This window comes from Manis javanica, chromosome 5, assembly GCF_040802235.1.
Source record: "Manis javanica isolate MJ-LG chromosome 5, MJ_LKY, whole genome shotgun sequence".
NCBI lineage: Eukaryota > Metazoa > Chordata > Mammalia > Pholidota > Manidae > Manis > Manis javanica.
Genome location: NC_133160.1, coordinates 1,730,967 through 1,751,380, shown reverse-complemented (window position 1 = coordinate 1,751,380; position 20,414 = coordinate 1,730,967). Strand labels below are relative to the sequence as shown.

Below are 20,414 nucleotides of genomic sequence, written 5' to 3'. Positions count from 1 at the left end.
TTGTCTCTACAACCACCCTCATTTCCACAAAGATAATCACAGTAAGATTAATTTGCAAAATAGGTCTGGTCTCAAACTTGCCTTATTATTTACATAACTGCAGCAAAAATAGTGATGACTGTGTAGGCTCTTTGTGAGTCAGCTCTGCTTGCACTGCTAAAGAAGGGTCTCCGGTTGGTCCCCTCAGCCTCTCCCCTTCAGGGAATCAGTCACTGTTGAATCCCATGTGCTGGCATTTCAGTCTTAGCTTCACACCTACAGACATTTACCCTGCCTGGGGTGCTCAGGACGACACCGTCTGAGGAGGATTTGTAGGAGCAGCAGGTTGCTTACTTGCTCTCAGCCTCTGCTCTGAACCTTTGAAACAGCCTCTAGGTAAGCGCACCTGGCTTTTCTGAGGAATTTCCTGCAGAAATAGTGGCCTCTTCCGGTTTGCTCTCTCTAGTAGAGTTTGAAATCTCATATGTTCCCAAAAAACAGTTCATCCAGATTTTCAACTGTGCTAGCATAAAATAAAAAGAGTAAGATCTGAAAGTCTTATTTTCTTCCCTTAAATTTGCCAAAGGTGCATCTATTTTCTTGAGGATTTTTCTGAGCACAGCTCTTGAACCTGTTTATCAATCTTCCTGTATTCCGTTTGCAGATTCAGAAATTTCTGCTTGTCTCTATTGATTACGCTGGTGTTTGGTACATACTGGCTGTACCACCCCTTTCTTTCTGGAGCTGAATGCTCAGTTCATTGGCTGAAATTCCATTTTAATGGCGAAAACATGTAAAGCTAAGGGTTTGCTTTGATTCAATCTCTTCCCAAATTCCTTGGGGCTCACTATTCAAGAGTCTCATTGTCTTTATTATTTTAAAATAACCTCCAAATTCTGTTTTGATTCCCAGTTGATCCCATGGTTATTTCAGAATGTTTTTTAAGTCTCTAAAAGTTTATTTTTTGTTGTTGTTTTATCATTGTTTTTTTCTTAATTTAGTTTTTAATTGAGGTGTGATTGACATATAACACTGTATTAGGTTCAGTTGTACAGCAAAATGATTTGATGTTTTTATTATTGTGAAATGATCACAGTGAGTCTAGTAAACATCTGTCACCACAAATCGTTACAGTATTTTTTTCTAATTAAGAGAACTTTCAAGGTCTACTCTCTTAGCAACTTCCAAATACTCGATACAATATCACTGATAACAGTCGCCATGCATGGCATCCCCAGGACTTGTCTACTTTGTAACTGGAAATTTGCACCTTTTGACCCCCTGCACCCCTTTCTCCAACCCCCGCCTCTGGAAACCATCAATCTATTTCATCTATGAACTTGGTAGTTGTTGTTTCACTAAATTTTAATTGCATTGGTCTAATAAGGTCTTAGTCAATTTTGCTTTGTGGAATTTTTTTTTGATGTTTTCATTGTGGCCCATTGCTTATAAAATGTTATCACAGTCCTTTGAACCTGGATTTACAAAAAAGTTGCATTTTTTAAGGTATATTCAAAGTTGAATTCCAATTTGTTCATTTGATTTCATCATCTCTGCCTTTCCAGTCTCTGTGGCTCACTCTCACCCCACAGCTCAGAAAGCCAGCTAGCTGTCTTCCCGGGTCAGTGCCCATGTGCCCATCAGCCACCCCTTCTCATCACAAGAGCCCTGGCTTCATCTAAATGAAATATGTACATCTTATTTTTCATTCTACTGGTGTCCTTTTTGTTTCCCAAGGACTTATATTTATCTAATTATCTGGTCAAAAATAAAACGATGCCTTTGCAAAACCCAACACCACCCCATGTAAAACCCAGAATCGCACATTGGTCTCCCCCCTTTCCATTTCTTCCCATGATTCTCAGTCTTTGCTAAATTAACTTTGGATTTGGGACGCAGGTAGCCATAACTACCTGTACTGTTCTCCAACATACAGCCTCCCTGCAGAAAATACTTCAATGGTTGTGTTTACTCTGTGCCCACGTTGACAATCTTCAGTGTTAAATTCCTGCCTCAGTACTGGCTGTGGGCCGTTTGTTACTTCGAGCCCCCACCCAGGACTGCCAGGGCCTCTGTCAGGGGAGCAGGAAGGTGGGACGCTTTCTCAGCCTTTGTGCATCCATCTGCTGGCCTCGTGCACGGATGAGAACTTAGGGGCGTAAGTGTGTGGGGAGCCCTGGGGTGGCTGCCCATGTCTCCAGCCTCACCTCTTCCTCGGTGTCAGGGCCCACGTTAGAGCTTGCATCAGCCCCCACTGTTCTAGGCCACCGTCTCCAGCAGTGCCTTTCTCAGGGTGTCGCGGGCTCTGCTGCATGTCCCACACTCCCCATAGAGCCTTTTAACCTGCAGCACTGTGTCCTGTCCCTCCCTGTTGCCGGGGGCCACTGGACACTTAGTTGGTGGCTCAGCAAGTCCCTGGCCACTGGCTGCCAGGCAGGTTCCCACAGTGATGGAGATTAGCTGTGGTCCCCGGTGCCCCTCGGGGCGGCAACTACAAAGCGACCCGGGGCAGGGAGAGCGTGAGGGGAGAAGCAAGGCCCCACTCGGCCACAGGCTGACCAGCTGTCTCTGCTCCTCATCCCAGATCAGGTCCGACAAGGACAACGACATTCCCATTCGGTACAGCATCACGGGCGTGGGCGCCGACCAGCCCCCCATGGAGGTTTTCAGCATCGACTCCATGTCTGGCCGGATGTACGTCACACGGCCCATGGACCGGGAGGAGCGGGCCTCCTACCACGTGAGTATCCGGGGCTCCTGACCGCCTAGGCAGCGCTAAGGCCTCAGGCTGTGCTGGGCGGCTGGAGGGCGCCTAAAACCCATGGGCTGGGCCCAGGTGCATTCGTACTTCTAACACATTCCCTGCAATGCCAGGAAGTCTGGGACCACCTTGGGAGAACGACGGGTCTGGGTCTCCATCCACACGGTCTGCAGATGCCTGCCAGTCCTGATGGGTGGCGGGGGTTCCTGAGGCTGCTGGGCACTGGGGCCTGTGTCACCCCATCCTCCCCAGCCCTGGACTATGTGCCCTGAAGCCTCCCGTTCCTCCTGCCCCTGCGGGGAAGCTGCCCCCGCTCCAGGTCAGAGCTGTGTGCAGAGAGGACAGGTGCCAGCTGGCCGGGAGGGCTGGGGCTGCGGGCTGCTTGGCCGCACTGACAGGGTGCCTGGGTGAACAGCCCGAAGCTGGAGGAGGCAGTGGGCCCCACGCCCTCCACCCAAAAGCTGCAGTGATGTCACCAGCAGCCCCCCTTCCGTCTCTGCTCCAGCAGAGGCCCAAGGGTCTGGAGCCAGAGGCCCAGGCTCCACCCCTCACCAGGTGAGGCCTCGGGCAGTATCCTCCCAGGCCTGTTCTCTCTCCCGCCAAGCGGGGAAGGGCCGCAGCTGCCCTGTCAGGAGCTCTGAAGGCCCAGGAGCTGACTGCACAGCGGAGAACAGAATCCAGCGCCTCGCTCGGAAAGGTGGGCTGTGTCATCTCAGTGCCGGCACGTCGGCTCCGCCTGGACCCTCACGAGGCGACTGAAACCTCAGCTTTCTTCCCTGACGTGGACAGATGAATCTGCTCTAACTTCACGTGGCTTAGCCCACGGAGCTGAATGTGACTGCTCACGTCTGCTGGTTATTCACCTGGGGTTTGTTGCCCACGTCCTGGCACCAGAAGGAAGGCTCCATGCTGGCAGAGAGTCATCAGGCTGGTCCGCACCGTATCCCAGGCACAAGAACAGGGTGGGGAGGTTGATCCTGTCGTTGGCAAAGGCAGCCCCCCATGGGAGCCCTGGTGCCCCATCAGATGCAGGGTGTTGGGCTCATTGGACCTGGGGAGCCCAGGTTAGGGGGCTGGTCGGCCCCTCTGAGCCACAACGGTTTCCTCTCTCAGACTAGCTGTCCGAGTGCCGAGCAGCTGCAGCCCCACAGGAACTAGTTGAAGTGGACAGAGAGGTCTGCACGCCCTGTGGTTTCCTCCAGTGGGCGGGGGCGCAGCTCCAGAAGCCAGCTCCCCAGGTCACTGGACTCAGATATCCCTCTTCAGAGCAGCTTCCGATAGAAACCTTGGCCCATACTTCCAGTCTCCCTGCTTGTGTGCTCCACTTTGTCCCCCACTTGTCCATCAGTGCTTGCACCCAGCCAGCCATCCGTCCACCCAGCCATCCACTCCTCTGTCCACCCATCAATCCTTCCACCCTTCCACACCTGTCTGTCCATCCCGGGAATGTGTCCCAGGCGTCTAGTACGTGTCAGACCCTGTGCTAGCCCCGGGCCTGCAGTGATAAATGCAGCTCGCATGGCCCCACTGTAGGGGAGCTTGCATGTAGTGGGGTAAAGAGGCACCATATCCTCAGCCTGAAGCCCCTGAGAGAGGCTGTGTCCTGGGGTCCTCGGCAGCCAGACCACAGGCCCCGAGAAGAGCAGGTGTGGGCCCCAGCATGGTGCCTCTGCATCCTGCCCTGGGGACGCCGTCTGAGGACCATCTGGGTGTCCCTCCTGACTGCCCCTCGGTGGGGGCTGGAGTCGGGGAGAAGGAGGAAGATGAGGAGAGCAGATCGTCCTGTCCGTGGTTGGGAAAAGAGCTTCCCTTGGACACCTGCATCTGCAGAGGAAGCCGTGTGATTCTGCCCACAGGGCTGAGGGCTGTGGAGGAAAACGATCGGGAAGCAGGTGTTCTCGGGGCACAGACCCCACCGTCAGGCTTGCCAGGTCACGTTAGGCCAAGGCCCCGAGCAGAGCGCAGACGTGGATGCCCTCACGCAGGTGGCAGCTGGCTTCCAGGTGGCGATTTCGGGGCCTCTCCCCCTGGGAGTGGCACTCCGGAGATCTCCTCCAGGGCACCTGTGAAATAAGGCAAGCATAGCTCCTTCGGCCATTCCCACATGGAACGCGGGGGCCAGACACCCGGGGTGCGCCGTCCGCAGCCCATCCACCTCCCAGAGGCACAGGCCCCCAGGATGCACTGTCCACGGTGCCCGTGCCCTTGAGGACGCTCAGCCAGCGGTGGGGCCTGGTGAGCATCAGGATACATGAGAAGGGGGTGAGCAGCGCCCCCGCAGCCCCTCCCTCGCCCCCCGGTCAGCGCCCCTGCCCTGCAGTTCCCACCCCTGGTTGGCTGATGGCCTCTGGAGCCTCTTTGGGCATCACAGCTCTTTGTCTCCAAACAGCCCACAAGGAAGCCGCTTGCTGATCAAGCTCACATTGTTCATGATCAGAAAGATACATGTTTAGTTATCATGGTCACACACAGAAAGCTTTCTGTCCCTGGCCTGGGGAGCCCCCAACCCTGCTTCTCCCGTGGCCTCTACTGCAGGGCTGGTCCCACCGGAGCTGAGGTTTCCTGCAGGAAGGTAGCCCGGCTCGGTCCTGCATCCAGGCATCTCCGTCCAAAGTTGCTTGAGTCGCTGTGGGGAGGCGCAGCCCTCAGCGGGGCGTGCCTCTGCCTCCCCGCGGCCTCCGGCGGCCCCAGGCACCCCCCGTGCAGGGTCGAGGCACAGCCCAGGCTCCTTTCTCCTGGATCTGCAAGACTCTCTGTGCCAAAAGAAGCCTTTTCCATGAATTGGCCGCTGCCCTGCTTGCTGCCCTGAGCACTCACAGCCGCCGGGGAGAGCCGGGTGGGAGGGGCGGCTCTGGGCCAGGCCCCAGCTCAGTTCCTGATGGTGACAGAATTCCAGGTCCCGGCACAAAGTGAAAAGGGGGGCCTCTCGTCCAAACGTATCAGATCGCACATAGGCTCTCTTGAGGCGGGGTTGATGACGAGGTCATTTCCCGGAGGCTGAGGCCTGAGGGCCTGCAGGTCTGACTCCTCGCCACTGTCTGGACCCTCGTGCCCTGTCCAGGCCCTCGTGCAAACTGCCCCAGAGCCACCAGCTGTTAATTTCCATCCCTGGAGGAGCCCCCACCCCTATGCAAGGGCACCCAACACAGCTGCTTGATCCAGGGGCACCGCACCCCCACACCCACCATCTGCCCCACCCCCAGACCGCTTCTGGGAAGGCAGGAGCCAGGTTTGGGAGGGACAAAGGGCAATGGCCTCTTCCTTTCTTTTTATTTTAATTACTTTGTGGAAACCAGAGCTCAAAACTAGACCCTCTCTGGCAGGTTCTGGTTAACTGTTTCCCCCTGCAAGTCACCCCAAACTCAGCACTGGTATTTCCCACCCCCAGAAAGGGCCCCTGGCTCAGCCATCCTGCTCTGGGGTTTCACCACTCTGCCCACCTGGGAGACTGGATATGCAACGCCACTGTCAGGAGCCAAGAGGGCACACCAAGGGGCCTGGCGCTTCACCTCCTCCAACCCCACCGCGGAGGCAACTGGCATGAGCCCCCTTCCTGGGCCACCCAGGGCCTCGCCTGGCAATGCCTCCAGCAGCCACACCCCAGTGGGGGCCGACAGGCCCATTTGCAGGATTCTCCATTGAAACATCATATTCTGATTTTAAATTATGCCGCCGCCACAAAGACCCCGAGAACCCGGCCTCCCTCTCCAGAGTTGGGAACCCCTCCCAGCGGTCACCATGCTGCTCACAAGGCCCCAGCATGCCCCCTTGCAGGATTTCCAGCTTACAGGGCACCCGTCAGGGCCTTTGGGGGCAGCTGTGCCAGCCAGCGAGGCATGTGAGCCATCCCTGCTGCCTGACATACCAGCACAAACTCAGGGGCTTACACAGCCACTTGTCAGCTCCCACTCGTAGGTCAGAATCCAGGCAGGCTCTGCTCTGGGTCTCAGAAGGCAGAACTCAAGGTGCCTGTCGGCCTGCACGCCTCCCCAGACGCTGTGGGAGAATCTGCTTCCTGCGCCTTCGGGCTGTGACAGATCCGGGTCCCCAGCAGCTTGCCCCCTAAAGGGCACCTGCATTCCTTGGCACGTGGACCCCTCCACTTTCAAGCTGCAGCCGTGCACTGGATCCCCTCATGCTTGAGACCTCTGCCTCCCTCACTAGCTGCCACCCACAGGAAGCGCTCTGGTTCTAGGGCTGTGAGGCTACCCAGCCCCGCCCAGGTCCTCCCTGTCTAAGGGTCACCCTGCCACCAAACACAGCCTGGTCATGGCAGCAACCCCCATTGCACTCACATCTGGGCACAAACGCCCTCACCTGTGGGGTTCTCCCTGCCCCAGGTGGCGATGCCTGTGCTCCGCGGTCCGCCCAGCACCGCCGGCTGGCGAGCGTGGCGACACGTGGCTGCTGAGTTGACAACAAGCTGTGACAGCCAATATGTGTGAAATAACAAGGGTCACTATTGGCAAGGTGATTCTCTAGAAGATTCTAAGGGTTCCGTAAGTAAGACATGCTATGGCGTCCCGCCACAAGGCAAGTTTCCTAATCCTAAGCCTGCAAATCTCCCCCATAAATTACGGACCGGGCAAGGCTTGTCTCATGGGGTCCCGTGAAAACTGAGGTGCGCCAGCACACACACGCTGCCCAGGCGAGCGCACACCGAGTGTCGGTGCTGGTGTCCAGGGTGGACCATCTCCCGAGCCACTGCAGGCAACCTTCAGGACCCTGGGAGTGCTCCCGGGGCCTGGCCCCACGAGGCACCCGATGACCCACAGGGAAGAGACAGAGAAGAGCAGCAACCGAAAGGCGAGAGGAGCACACTGCATGCGTGCACGGTGGGACCGCTGGCGGCCAGCAGTGTCCTCCCCACGCTCATTCCCACTCGGCTGCAGACCAAGGCCTCACGCCAGAATTTCCACATCCTTCCTCCCATGATGGGAACAGAGCAGCATCCCATTCAAAGCATCGCAGGAAACTCGCTCTGCACAGATGCTCAGACCTGCGAGCCTCAGCAAGCCTGGGCAGCCCGTCTACGACCCGTCTCCCCCACCCAGAGGGCTGTGCGGCCGCAGCGGAGTGCCCAGCCTTGGGGGAGGGGGTCGCAGCCACTCCAGCAGAAGCCATCAAGCAATGAAGACCTGGGGGTGGGGAGCAGGAGGACCCCACAGCCAGGCTGCACCTGCTTCCCCTCCCTCTCGGAGCATCTCCATGCGGCCTGCTCCCGCTGCTGGGACAGCGCCCAAACCAGCCGCATCCCTTTAGGTAGAATATAATGACCTTAACTTTACGTCAGAATTCCTTTTTCAAAGGCTTCTCGACCTTTGACTCAGTGTATTATTGCACGGCTGCATTTGACAAGACAAAGGATCATCCAGCCGCCTCCTAGAAGATCTTGGGCAGCAGGACGGGGTCCCCAGGAACAGGGGCCCTGACGGCACCTGGCGGGACTGGCTAAAACAACAAACAACGGGCATCTCGAGATTATTAAACATGATAACCTCAAACTGACCTGGGCGTGTGTGCGGTCGCATCTTACATGGCGGGCTGTGGTTTCCCAGGAATCAGCCCTAGTTTTTCTTCCTGCAACACCGCACATCACCTCCTCGGGCAAAGCCTGCCTCAAGCTTTTCCCCAAACTCACCATTTCCAGGATGAAATTCCGTCAGGGCTGCTGGGACTGCGCCACAGCACCGAGGCAGGCGGAGACAGCCTGAGTCTCCCATCCAAAGGCCTGGAATGCCACTTGTCCCCTACCGCCCGAGGCTGGCATAGCGGGGTGCTGAGGTTCGCCAAGGGGCAGTGTGGGGACTGCATAGAGCCCCCGCCTGCAAACTCTGCCCGCTGGGGGCCTCCAGCACAGGCCCTCCTCTGCACCCTTGACTTGGGGCAGTCGTCTCACAAAGCCCTTGAGGTCCGATGTGTCCAGTGTGGGGATGACATGGTTTTGACAGAGGTGTGGGCTGGGACAAGGCTGTGTGACAGTCACAGCCTTGGTGTGGAGACCTCAGGTGGACCCCTCCCACTCCCCCCAGTGGCCCCACTCCATGCCCCCTGCTGCCCATGGGGCTCACCCACAATGTCTCCCAGGGGGTCCCCCATGGGAGGCCCTGTGCTCCTGTCCCCTTTGTCAGCTCTCAGCCCAGAAGTCCCCTCGGAGAGCCTGCCCGCCCTCCCAGCCCCAGCCAGCTGCTAATGCCGCCTAGTTGTGTACGACCTTGTGCCTTAGCGGCCTTCTCCCTCCTGGACAAGAAGCCCCACGTCCACTTCACTGGGCGACAATCTGGGGTCCAGGCAGACCCCTAATAGATATTGACTAAGTGAATGAATGAATGAAAAAATCCCCAAGCAGGGAGTTTCCTCAGCCAGCGTTGCCCCATTTCCGGAGGGGAGAGGCGAGGCCCAGAGAAGTTCCGTGGCTGTCCCCAGCCCCCTGACTCCCACCCAGGTGTCCGTTACAGCACCCCTGCCCCGCTGCCCAGGTTTGCCCTGGGCTGTTCCCCGAGGCTCACAGGGTCTGTGCTGCCTTCCAGCTCCGAGCCCACGCCGTGGACATGAACGGCAACAAGGTGGAGAACCCCATCGACCTGTACATCTACGTCATCGACATGAACGACAACCGCCCCGAGTTCATCAACCAGGTCTACAACGGCTCAGTGGATGAAGGCTCCAAGCCAGGTGAGCCTGCATCCCTGCCCCAGGGTGGGCCGGGCTGTGAGGAGGGGGCCCCATCTTCTGGGGAGGGCCACTCGGCCCCCACCACCATGATGGCCTGTGGAACCCACCCACTGACGCATAATCAGTGGGGGCAGGCGGGGATGCAGCCAGAAACAAGCCGACACGAATAAGTGAGGCCATTGCAATGACGAGGCTTGGATGAAACCTGCGGGGCACTGAGAGTCGTGGGGCAGCTGTGGGGCAGGGAAGGCCGTCTGCAGAAGCAGCTTGTAGCCTGAGACAAGCAGTGTGCAAAGAAGGGCTGGGACCCACACATATGCTGGAAGCCTTGGGGAGGAAAGGCCCGTGCAAAGGTGCTAGGGCAGGAGATGAGGCCAGAGAGAAGGCCAGCCTCCCTGGCACCAAAAGGCAAGCCCTGAGGCCAAGGTGACCCATGAGTCTGTCTTCCCATGGACTTCAGTCCAGCATGAATGACAACCACATTGTCATGCCCAAGGGCCCTCACCAAGCATGTGATGTGTCTAGTCTCTGGATCCCATAGCTACCAAGGAGTGGGCACTCTCCCTGTCCCCTTTGGCAAAGATGAGGCTCAAGGTCCAAGGAGGTGAAGCAAGTGGCCCGATCCCTTCCACACATATGTGGGTCGGAATCCCCAGCTGGTGCTGGGACCTTGGCTGGGGTATTAGCAGCGTCACCTGGGAACACATTAGAAACGCAGGTCTAGCAACTACACCTGCTCACTCAGACTCTGCAGGTGGGGCGGGGGTCTGTGTGGACAAGCCCCCCAGCTGATTTGCATGTCTGCCGAAGATGGCAAAGCTGGGTTGGACGGGAAGCTGAGCCGAACACTACTAAGGAGGCCCCCCTGCTGGGATCTGCCAGAAGCAGCCAGTGAAATACAGGATACCCTACCGCATTTGAAAACCAGAAAAAAATGAGTCATTTTTACACATAAGTGTGCCCCATGCAACGTTTGCAGCATACCTTTAGTAGCAAAGTGTTCCTTGTTGATCTGAACTTCAAATGTCACTGGGTGTCCTGTATTTTAGTGGGCATCCCACCCAGTCCTGGCAGGGCTTCCGGGCCCTTAGGAAGGCCTGTAGTGCTGGGTAAACTGAGGCCCAAGCACACAGAGCCCAGAGCCGAGGCCAGCTTCCTGGAAGTACCGGGTCCGAGCAGGCCCCCAAGGAGGGCGGCAAAGGCCAACCCTCATCACCCTTCCCCGACGGAGGCGGTTGTCACAGTGCCATCTCCAGGGGTTGCGGTTTCAACAAGGTGAACTGCGTTTTCAGTTGATAGTCTCTCAGAATTGTGAGACTCAGGCCAGCCCAGCGTCAGCGAAGGAATGAGCATGACACCATTTCAGCGGGAACCTTGGGCAGCCCGTCCCCGCAGTCCCTTGAGGAGCAGGCGCAGGCGGTGGGTGGGCCAATCAGCTACAAGCAGTCAAAGAGCACGGATGAGGACTGCCAACCGCCAGCTCTTTAAGGGCCCGGGACGGGGCGCCGGGGTGTGTGCTCAGGGGCTTCCTTGCTGACACAGGGGCAGCGGGGCCTCTCTCCCCAACACCCAGCTCGCTGCACAGATGCCCAGGTATCACAAATCAAAGCTTCCATGTTGTATTTTAAAATAAATTGATAGGGAAAGTCTTCCCAAGTGTGTAACTGGCTTTGCTCATAAGAATGTAACAAAAGCAGCAAGTTGCTGTGTCTCCTCCTTGAAACCCTGATAAGCTCCTGGAGACTGGACGGATCCCGATCCCCTCGGCTCACAGGGCCGCACGGAATGTGGGCATGGCCTGGACGGCCGGAAGGCTGGCGTCCATCCCAAGGAGGACGCTCTTTGCCCTTCTTCTCCTCTGCTCTTCAAGGACTGTGTTTGCGCTAAACGCCGACCGCCTTTCAGAGTCCCTGGGAGGCCCCAGAGTCTGTCTCCCGCCCTGAACGGCCCTGGGAGGAGAGCGGGGATGCCACAGCTTTGTGCAAAGCCCCGACGGGCTGTGGGCCCCAGCTCGACGCCCTCACGCACCCTAGTCAGGGCGAGACGACGTCCCAACCAAGCACGCAGCAGTGTCCTCCAGGCGGGAGACTTCCCAGGACCCGGAACCGTGTCCGCACTGCCTCCTTGTACATCAGCAAATCACAGTAATAGAAGGGTCCTCACACAGTGCCTTCGTGGCTTACAGAAAAACTACCGCCAGAAATTAGTCATTATTCTCTGGAATGATAGTCTAATGAAGGGTTTCAGATATCTGTCCTAATGGAAAACAAATGGAAAGATGTATTAAGTATTGACTCAGCCAGATAAGTTAAGGTCTGGGTAGTTCATCTGGGGACATTAGCAGGCTGACATGGGGCCAAGGTCCCAGGCTGATCCCACGTGCACCCCAAGTCCTTCTTTCCCAGCCCGAGTGCCTCTCAGTTTATGAGATCCGCTTGGCTGGATTAGAAGGGTTCACTGTGGTTTGGGGTCATGAGTGCACCCCACTCTGCTGCTGTGAGGTCTCTTTAGGAAGCAGGCAGCCAAAACCCTCCTTGAACACCTCTGGGAAAAGCGAATGTGCGGCTCCTGTGTCTGCAAAGCCTGAGTCCAGAGGCGTGGTCATGCCCGTGGCCGAAATAGAAATGGCAGGCTCTTGCTTGCCGCCCACAGACACTGCCATCCTCGGTCTCAAGGGTGCTCTCTCTTCAAAGTGGCCGTGATGCCTGGGGAGCTATAGGCATGTCCCGAGGAGCCAGCAGTCCCAGAAAGGCCCCAGGGCAGATTCCCGTCCCAGCCAGTCCCCATGGCCCACATGGACCCTGAGCATTTTTCAGGGATGAACAGAGTACAGCTGTAGACCCCTCCTCAAATCATATGGCCTGAACGCGTGGCAGGCATGGACCCCCAAAGGAAAACCAGATCATTGCCCCAGAAAAGGGGACTGGCTACCAGGGAGACCCAGCAGCAGCCATGTACTGAGATGATGGCCACCCTGGGCGGCAGTGGCCCCAGAGCAGTGCCGTCCACCGGGACCTCTGTGACAGGAAACGTCTCCGTGTCCCCCAGTGCAGTAGCCACTGGCTACCTGAGGGGCAGGTGGAAGCAACAGCCGCCAGAGCTGGAAAGAATCACAGAGCCATCAAAGGGATCTGAGGGGCTCCTCCCCTCAGGCCCGCTGTGCCCCTGCTCCCCTCTGGAGCCACATTCCCAGAGCTGAGGCCCTAGGAGGCCCGTCCGAGGGGCAGAGGCCCCCCAACCCCAGAGCCAGCTGTTTGCACCAGGAGCAAATGCCCCTTCAGGCCTATCTGCCCGCGGCTGGGCATGTGGCCCTCCAGTGTGCAAGTATATCTTAAAACGGTCATGTCCTGTTCCTTTGACCTTTGAATCCTTGAGAAGAGCAAGCAAGAGCTTCAGAATAGTGACTGCTGCACGCCTGACCTGAAGCACGTGAGCCGCCACAGCGTGCAGAACCACCTGCTCCCCCTGAGCTACAACCCTGGCTGGGAGGGGGCTCTGCTCCCTCCTGGGGTCCCCCTTCTGCACAGAGGACCAGGCCTGCAGGCAAGGCCCACAGCTAGCCCTGCAAAGGGGGTGCGTGCAGATGAAGATTCGATGATGCAGTCATCATAACGATACAACTGCTGGCAGCCAGGTGCCAGGATGTTCCAAGACCTCCCTACGCATCCATTAACGAAGTCCCACAACACTATGGGACGGGTACTTTTATTTTCCCCGCTTTGGGAACGAGGGAACAAAGGCATAGAATACGCAGCTAGTAGCAGATGGAGGCAAGATTTAAACCCAGGCAATCTGGCTTCTAACCATGGTACAAATTGCCCCTGCTCCCCAGTCTGTCTGGAATGTATTTGAGCACAGGTCACAGAAAACCCAGCGTGTACAAGCGGGCGCTTGAGTGAGCGCTCGGAGCTGTTGGGGGGGGCATCCCTGTGGCATTCGCCTCCCCCTCTTGTTCTCACCACGTAGTCACAGGTGGCTGCTGCGCTGCCAGACATCGCCTCCACCACCAGGAGGAGGAAGGAGGGGGCAAGGGGAGAAGAAAGTGTGTAGCCAGGGTAGTTCCTACAGGAGAAGCCCACGTGTGTGAGGACTTTCCCCAGGAGGGGAAAACCCCAGCGCAGGAAGCCATCGTCCAGCTTGAAGAACTAGGAAATCTGTGCGCTACGTACGCTGCGTCTGGACAGCGGCAGAGGCACAGTCCCAGGCCATCGGGCTGGAAAGGGGGCCACTGCGTTGCTGTGTCCCCCGCCTGGGTGTCCTCCCCGAGGGGCCCCTGGTCACCTCCGAGAGGCATCGTCCCTGACCGCCCTCCCTGCCTGCACGGCCCCTCCATACCTCATCACTCGGGTCTCACTGTCCATTTCTCAGTTTGTCACCAGTCTCCATGCTACCCCACCACCCTGCAGCACAGAGACCCATCTGTCCTCCCCACTGTGCACCCCCAGCAAGGGTGGGGTCCGTGGGAGCCCCAGCCTCAGCCCAGCCCAGTGGGGAGCTCTGCAGCACAGGACACCTTAGAACATGACCAGGTCCTGCTGCTCAGAGTTCCCAGGGGGCTCGGTCCTTTGCTCTGTAAGGCAGGTGGGAATCTGCGAGGGCCTCCCGGAGGTCTGACCTGCGCAGAGGGGGCCAGACCTGCAGCGAGGCATGCCGTCCGGCAGCGTCTAAGCCGGGGCCTCTGCCCAGGGCAGGAATGCAGGGGACAGCTGGCCACATGTCTGTCCTAGCAAAGGAGTCACACACTCCCTGCCACACACAGGCCCAGCACCCTGCTTTTCAGAAAACGAGCTTCCAGGGCCCAGAAGTCACCACGGGGCAATGTCCTCAGAGCTGGACCACCCTCGCCCCTGCCGGCCGTCTCCCTCTGATGGCATTTTCCAGCAAGAACTCAGAATCACTGCCCCGTCCCCGAGCCCAGGACCAGAGCAGTCACATGGCATTTCCCAAACCTCCCAAGAAAAGATGCTTCCACAGTGATTATCTTTAAAAAAAGGCTCTGATTGGAAGCCCTGCTTTCTCTGACCCCTTGTAACTATGTGAGGACTTACATTATAAATCTTCAAATTAATGTCACTTTAAAAGATTAAATAGCAGAGAAATCTATATGCTGTGAATGAAGTCAAAGAAACCTTAATCTACACAGCGCAGAGTTTGTGCTTAAATAGATTATTTTGTTAGTGGGCCCATTTATTTATTTATTTTATTTCTATGCCGGCAGAGCCTCCCTGAGATTAATGCCATGGACTAATGCACAGATGCTACCAGATACTCGAAAGTCATATGAATATTAAGAATTTAAATCTTTAGCCTCAGTGATTTGAGCAGAAAGCCAATTATGGGGCTGAATTAGTTTTCAAATTAAACTGCAATTTAAGGCTTGTGAAATTAATCCTTTAAGGCGCATGGCAGCATTTGTACATGAATTTCTCGGAAAACCGACCCTCTACACTCTCCCTGTTTCCTGTTGGTGCAATTAACAAAAACGTGCTGGACTCTCAGGCAGCAGACAGCATCCCCTCTTAGGTGAAAACACAATCCCGACGTTCTGTGTAATTTGCTAAGAAAAATTCAAGCCTTTTTCCCAGGGACAGAGGCCTGAGGAAGATGGCCCTGGGAGGCAGGTCTCCTCATTCCCTAGGCCCAGGAGAGGGGGCGCGACTGGACGCCCCCCTCCCTGCAAGTGCACCCATGTGAGTGTTTCCGCAGCAGAGGACACAAGCACAGAACCCTGGCCAGCCCATTTCCAAGGATGCCACGCTGTGGCATCAGAGTAGCTGGGAGTTGGCTCTACCCGAGAAGGCGAGAGGGCCAGGAGGGGACCTTTGTGCCTGATGGTGACCCCGGGAAAGACCCACCTTCCAGAAGAGTATCCCCAGGCTTGGAGAGGCTCAGTGATGGCAAACAGCCAGGCTCTGGGAGTGGCAGAGCCAGGATCTGATGGGACTGAGCATAACCAGTCTGGGCACACATCCACCAGTCCTTTCCCCACCAAAGCCCAGGGCAGCAGGACGCCGAGGCTTTGGCGTGAGGGGCCGCCGGGCATCAGGGAAAAGAAAGGTCAAGGCAGGAACAGGGGGAGACAGAGGCAGAGGACACATGCTAGCGGGCAGGGGGACCCAGGGCTCGGCTCAGGAGAGGCCACCCAGGCTGGAGCCTGTCCCCAGTCACCAGATGCCCTCAAGTGCCCACTCAGTGGGCAAGGGCAGGTGGGAGCCAGATCTTGACCCAGCACCGAGTGGAGGCCGCCTCTGCCGGGCAGCAATCCAGGCTCTCAAAAGGATTCTTTTTCTGCCTCCCCCAACCTGGCTGTGCTCCAGGGCCCTGGCGGCTCCTTTTTTGTCTGGTTGTTTCCACAGCGACCCTGCCGTGGTCTGACCTTTGGCCCAGAGTACTCAGGTGACATGTGTCAGTCACCTGATGGCGGAGTGACCCTGGGCCCAGCCAGGTGTTTAGAATCTCTCTTTTTGAAAGAAACCAAATTGTGATTTAGGCTTAAAGACAAAGTCCCATCTTCTGTTTCCCTAGTTGCCTTCTTTTTTTTTTTTTAAAGTAACATTTTACTTTCTGATAATCGAATAGTGCTCTTTGAAGGAAACTTGGACAATACAGAGAAAATCACAACCTCCCTGTCACGTGCCGCTCAGGGACAGCCACTCAGAGACGCCACTGAGCTCTGGGCGCACGTCCCCCGTTCTTTTCCCCTCGGCATCACCATGCAGTTACCTTAAAAATGGGGGTTGTAAGTTTAGAAACCTGTTTATTTTCTATTTTGCCATGTGCCATGAAATCTCAAATGCCACCAGATACTCGTCTACGACACTGTGACAGCTTTACCTGTCCTGTCATAGGAATGGCTCATGACACCACGATTCACGTAACCAGCGCCTGCAGTGAGACATTTAACGTCCCTTACTCACTGATCGGGCCCCTTGTCTGCACCACTAGGGGTGAGCGTCGTGGGTCAGGGGTTCCTCAGGCCAGTTTCATTTGAGATCATTGTGCATTCAGTCGCGCAACAGAAAGATGCCACGTACCCTTCCCCCAGTTCCCCTGCTGGTGATGTGGAAATAAGCGAAGGCAACCCGAACGAGGGGAGCAGGGGCTGTGCTCAGGGCAGACGGTCGCAAGGGGGGCAGCCTGCATCAAGCAGAGGAGCGGAGAGCTCCCTGGAGGGCCTGGTGGGGGCAGAGCCCGGGGGAGCCAGAGGCGGGGCGCCCCCTTGATTGGTGGGGGGTGCGTTTTGGCTTTCTCTGGCAGGCCCCACTCAGAAGCAGGGACAAAAACTTAGGGAAGCTGGCAGCTGTTGGCCAAGGGCCTATTGTTACAGGGCTGTTAGTAGAGGCGGAGGTCTGCCTTCCTCCAAGCCCGGCGCACAGAGAGCAGGCGGCTTCCTGGGCTGGTCCCTGCAGGTTGTGGGCCATCATTCCATCCTCCCCTCTGGCCTCGCCCTTGTCCATCTGTGCGTTCAGCCTCAGTCAGGTGTTGGCAGAACCCCAGTATGGCATCCCACAGGGTACTAGGGGTGATTCGGCCGAGACACTGCCCACGCCAGCACAGGAGGGTCCTTGTCCGGGGCTGTAATAGCCACACCCACCTGTCTGTCAGGGTTTTATCTGTCTTTTTCACTGGCATGCCATGCCTAAAGCAGGGCTTGGCACACCCTGGATGTTCAGTGAATACTTGCTGTGGATTTCACTCTTGGCTCTCAGGAACCATGTCAGCGTGAGCAGCAGGCTGCGCCCATCAATCATTCTATTGCACATCTGTGATTTTCTTCCTTAGGATAAATTCCTGGAAGAGAGTTTGCCCAGCAGATATGCAAACTGCCTCCAGAAGCTGAAGCCACCTGCATCCCCGGGGGCCTGGGGGCAGGTGCCAGCTCCCCTATATGTCACCACCATTATGGACCTGATCATGATTTTAAAATCATGTTGGCCCCTTCCTTTCATCTTTCTTGCTCAGTAATAAAGTTGGTTTTTAAAAAGAACAAAAAAAAAGCCCCTCGGTGGTGAAGGTGTGCGGCTCAGGCTCCTTGACTGGAGGCTGATTCCCCGGAGCGTGTCCGGGTGGCGGGGTGGCCGGCGGGCTCGCCCACCGTGCACCGTCTCGTGTTTTCCAGTGAGCACACACTGGTCGCTATGAACATGCTCTATTTTCGCAATCAGAAAAGAGTTATCAGAAGCGCATCCTTTGGTTTTGGGAAGCAGACCCCTGAGCCTGGCAGAGGAGGCAGACGCCTGCATCTGACGCCATCTTGTGAAAAGCCGAACACGGAGGCTGGGTTCTCGCTGTCAGCAAGTCGGGTCCACGCTCGGGCCCGAGGTGCTCGGGGAGGGGTGGGCTCTGGGCAGCAAGAGCCGTAGCAGCACCCCCATGAGGAGGAGCCCCTGGGGCAGACAGGCAGAGGCTGCGCCGGACGCCCAAACACATCCCGGAGCTCTCTCCCAGAGCACGGGGTTTGACTCGGAGCCCGGGACTGTAAAGTTCTGAGGGCACGTCCCCCCTGAAGCTCTGATTTCCTGGTTTTCCAGCTGTGCTGGAAGCAGTAGCTTCCTGTCAAGAAGCTCATGACAGAATTGAGGCCCAGCTGAAGGGACCTCACAGGGGCTCAGAGCCCCTCCACCCCTTGGGGCCTAGGACAGCACGTTGCTCCCAAGCTGTGAACATGGAGCTCAGCTAAGAACGTGCAGCCAGGGACTGGGGCCCCCATGCCTGCCACTTGAGTGGCAGGCCGGGGCTGGGAGCTCATGCTGGTCAGAACTCTGCGTAGCAGTGACAGAAACAAGCTAAAATGACAGAAGTCAGGAAGGGAAGTGTGTGAGCTCAGGTACACAGCAGGTCTATAGGACACCTCCCCTTAATTCTGCTATGACCCTAAAACTGCTCTAAAAAAAGAGAAAGTTTCAATTTTTTAAAAAGTCTATAGGCAGCAGCTTCAGGTGCAGCTTGATCCAGGAGCTGCCCAGTGCAACGATGTCACCTGAGCCCCTCTTGGTTCTGTTTCCTCTAAGATGCCTCTGTCCTTTCGTCCCTTTGTGGCTGCAAAGTGACCGCAGCCCCAACCTCGCTCCCCGACCCAGCCACATCCAGCGGCAGGGAAGCACGGTGCTTTCCCAGAAACCCTCCTCCTTTACCACCAGCTCTGGCTGGGCAAGCTGCCCGTCACTCAGCTCATCACTGTGACCCAGGAGAGGGACGTATAGATCCAACCAGGGACTCCCAAGGCAGAGAAGGATGGATGTCAGAAGGAACTACAGTTGCTCTCAGGAGGCGGGGGAACATGCGGGTGTACACTGCAGACCACAGCCCTGGTGCACAGATGGGGAATGGAGGCCCAGGGCTGAGGGGTAGTGTGGGTAGCTCACCTAACCCCTGGGCTCCAAAATGTTCCTGGTCGTGCACCACATACACACACACACACACATGCAAATTCACCCTGTCTGACGCTGCACCCCATATGCACAGCCTCCCCCTAAATGCTATGGTAGCCTCTGTGCGTCCTTCTCAAGGACTTATTATACACCTGCACACCCAGCCCCAGGCCAGGCCCTGCTTCTCTACTGTGTGGCCTCGAGTCCCCACCCTCCACGCAGGATCAGTTAAGTCTTGGCAAATGCTAACAGTCGATGCCTCCGGCCATGTGGCTCTGTGTTTGGGGCTGGATTGCTGGCTCCAGGCCTGGGTCTGCCGCCCCGTGCTCTCTGGGCCTGCCTCCCCAGCTGAAAAGGAAGGAAGTGAGAGCAGGTGACCTCAAAGGAATTTGAGCTCTAGAAGGAATCCACCAGCGGTTCCACAGGGGGAAGCCAGGCGGCTTTCCAGTGCCAGCTCCTACCACCGGCAGGCGTCCACCTGCAGGGGAGGATGTGCACCTCCAGCCAGTGTGCAGAGACCTGCAGTCAGCTGGTGATGCCTGCCCGGGTGTGTGAGCGGGCACGGCAGCAGATGTGCGGAAATGTCCATCTACGCTGCTTTCTCTGCTACAGGCACCTACGTGATGACAGTCACAGCCAACGACGCTGACGACAGCACTACAGCCAATGGAATGGTGCGGTACCGGATCGTGACCCAGACCCCACAAAGCCCATCCCAGAACATGTTCACCATCAACAGTGAGACAGGGGACATTGTGACAGTGGCGGCCGGCCTGGACCGAGAGGTGAGGTGGGCGCCGTGGGGTGGGGACCGTGGCCTCGCCTCTGCAGCAGGTGTGGGAGAGGCTGACCCTGGCCCAGACTGGGTCCCCCCGAAGGCCCTGGTCCCTGAAAGGTATCAGAGACCCGGGTGGGCCTCTCGGATGGGGCAGTTACAGAGGCAGCCGGAAGCCAGCCCCAGGGTGTCCGTCCACTGTTGGGTCTGGAGGGAGGAAGTCTCAGCTCTGCAGATTCCGCAGCCTTCCCCACCAGCCCTCAGGGCAAATCACAGAGATGGTCGTGCGTGAGGGTTCCAGAACAGACCCTAAAGGCGTGTGCAGTGGCCAGGGCTGGAGGGCTCAGAAAGCAGGGCTGGACCTCTGTGCTTCTCGGGGCGCAGCCACAGCAGGGCTCTGGGTCTGGGGGCACTTGACAGCTGTCTGGGCACCTGAACGCGCACACCTGGCTGGAACACCTGTCCTGCATCTGACCCAGGCACCACATGGAGGACCCCTCCATGATGAAGTGGGGTGCCCAGAAGGGCAGCCCCCGCTCAGTCAGGCCAGGAATAATCGGAGCCGCACTGACTTATTCAGTGCCGGTTCTGGGACTCCCCCACCAGCCCCTGCTGTGACCCCATGAGGCCGGCACCTGTTATACTACCTTCCTTCTCCCCATCACATGGCCCCGAGTGCCCGCCCTGCCCAGAGCCAGACCCCAGAAGGGGGCCACCTTGGTTGGGGATGGGATAGGCAGGTGTGTTCCCACCAAGGGCAGGGGCACCTCCAGGCACTGGGCCACATGCTCCCACCTGGACAGGGACCACCTGACTCAGGGACCCCAGAAGATTCATCACCAGCTCCTGGCTG

At 57.2% G+C, this 20,414-nt stretch overlaps 1 protein-coding gene across 1 annotated transcript in view; it reads left to right on the top strand.

Moving 5' to 3' along the window:
* CDH4 (cadherin 4) overlaps nt 1-20,414 on the top strand; it is a 471,935-nt gene that overhangs the window by 410,710 nt on the left and 40,811 nt on the right. Inside the window, exons 5-7 of the mRNA XM_073236383.1 lie at nt 2,564-2,719; nt 9,271-9,415; nt 19,399-19,571. Of these exons, the coding sequence (XP_073092484.1) occupies nt 2,564-2,719; nt 9,271-9,415; nt 19,399-19,571 (474 nt within the window). The remainder of the gene's footprint in view (nt 1-2,563; nt 2,720-9,270; nt 9,416-19,398; nt 19,572-20,414) is intronic.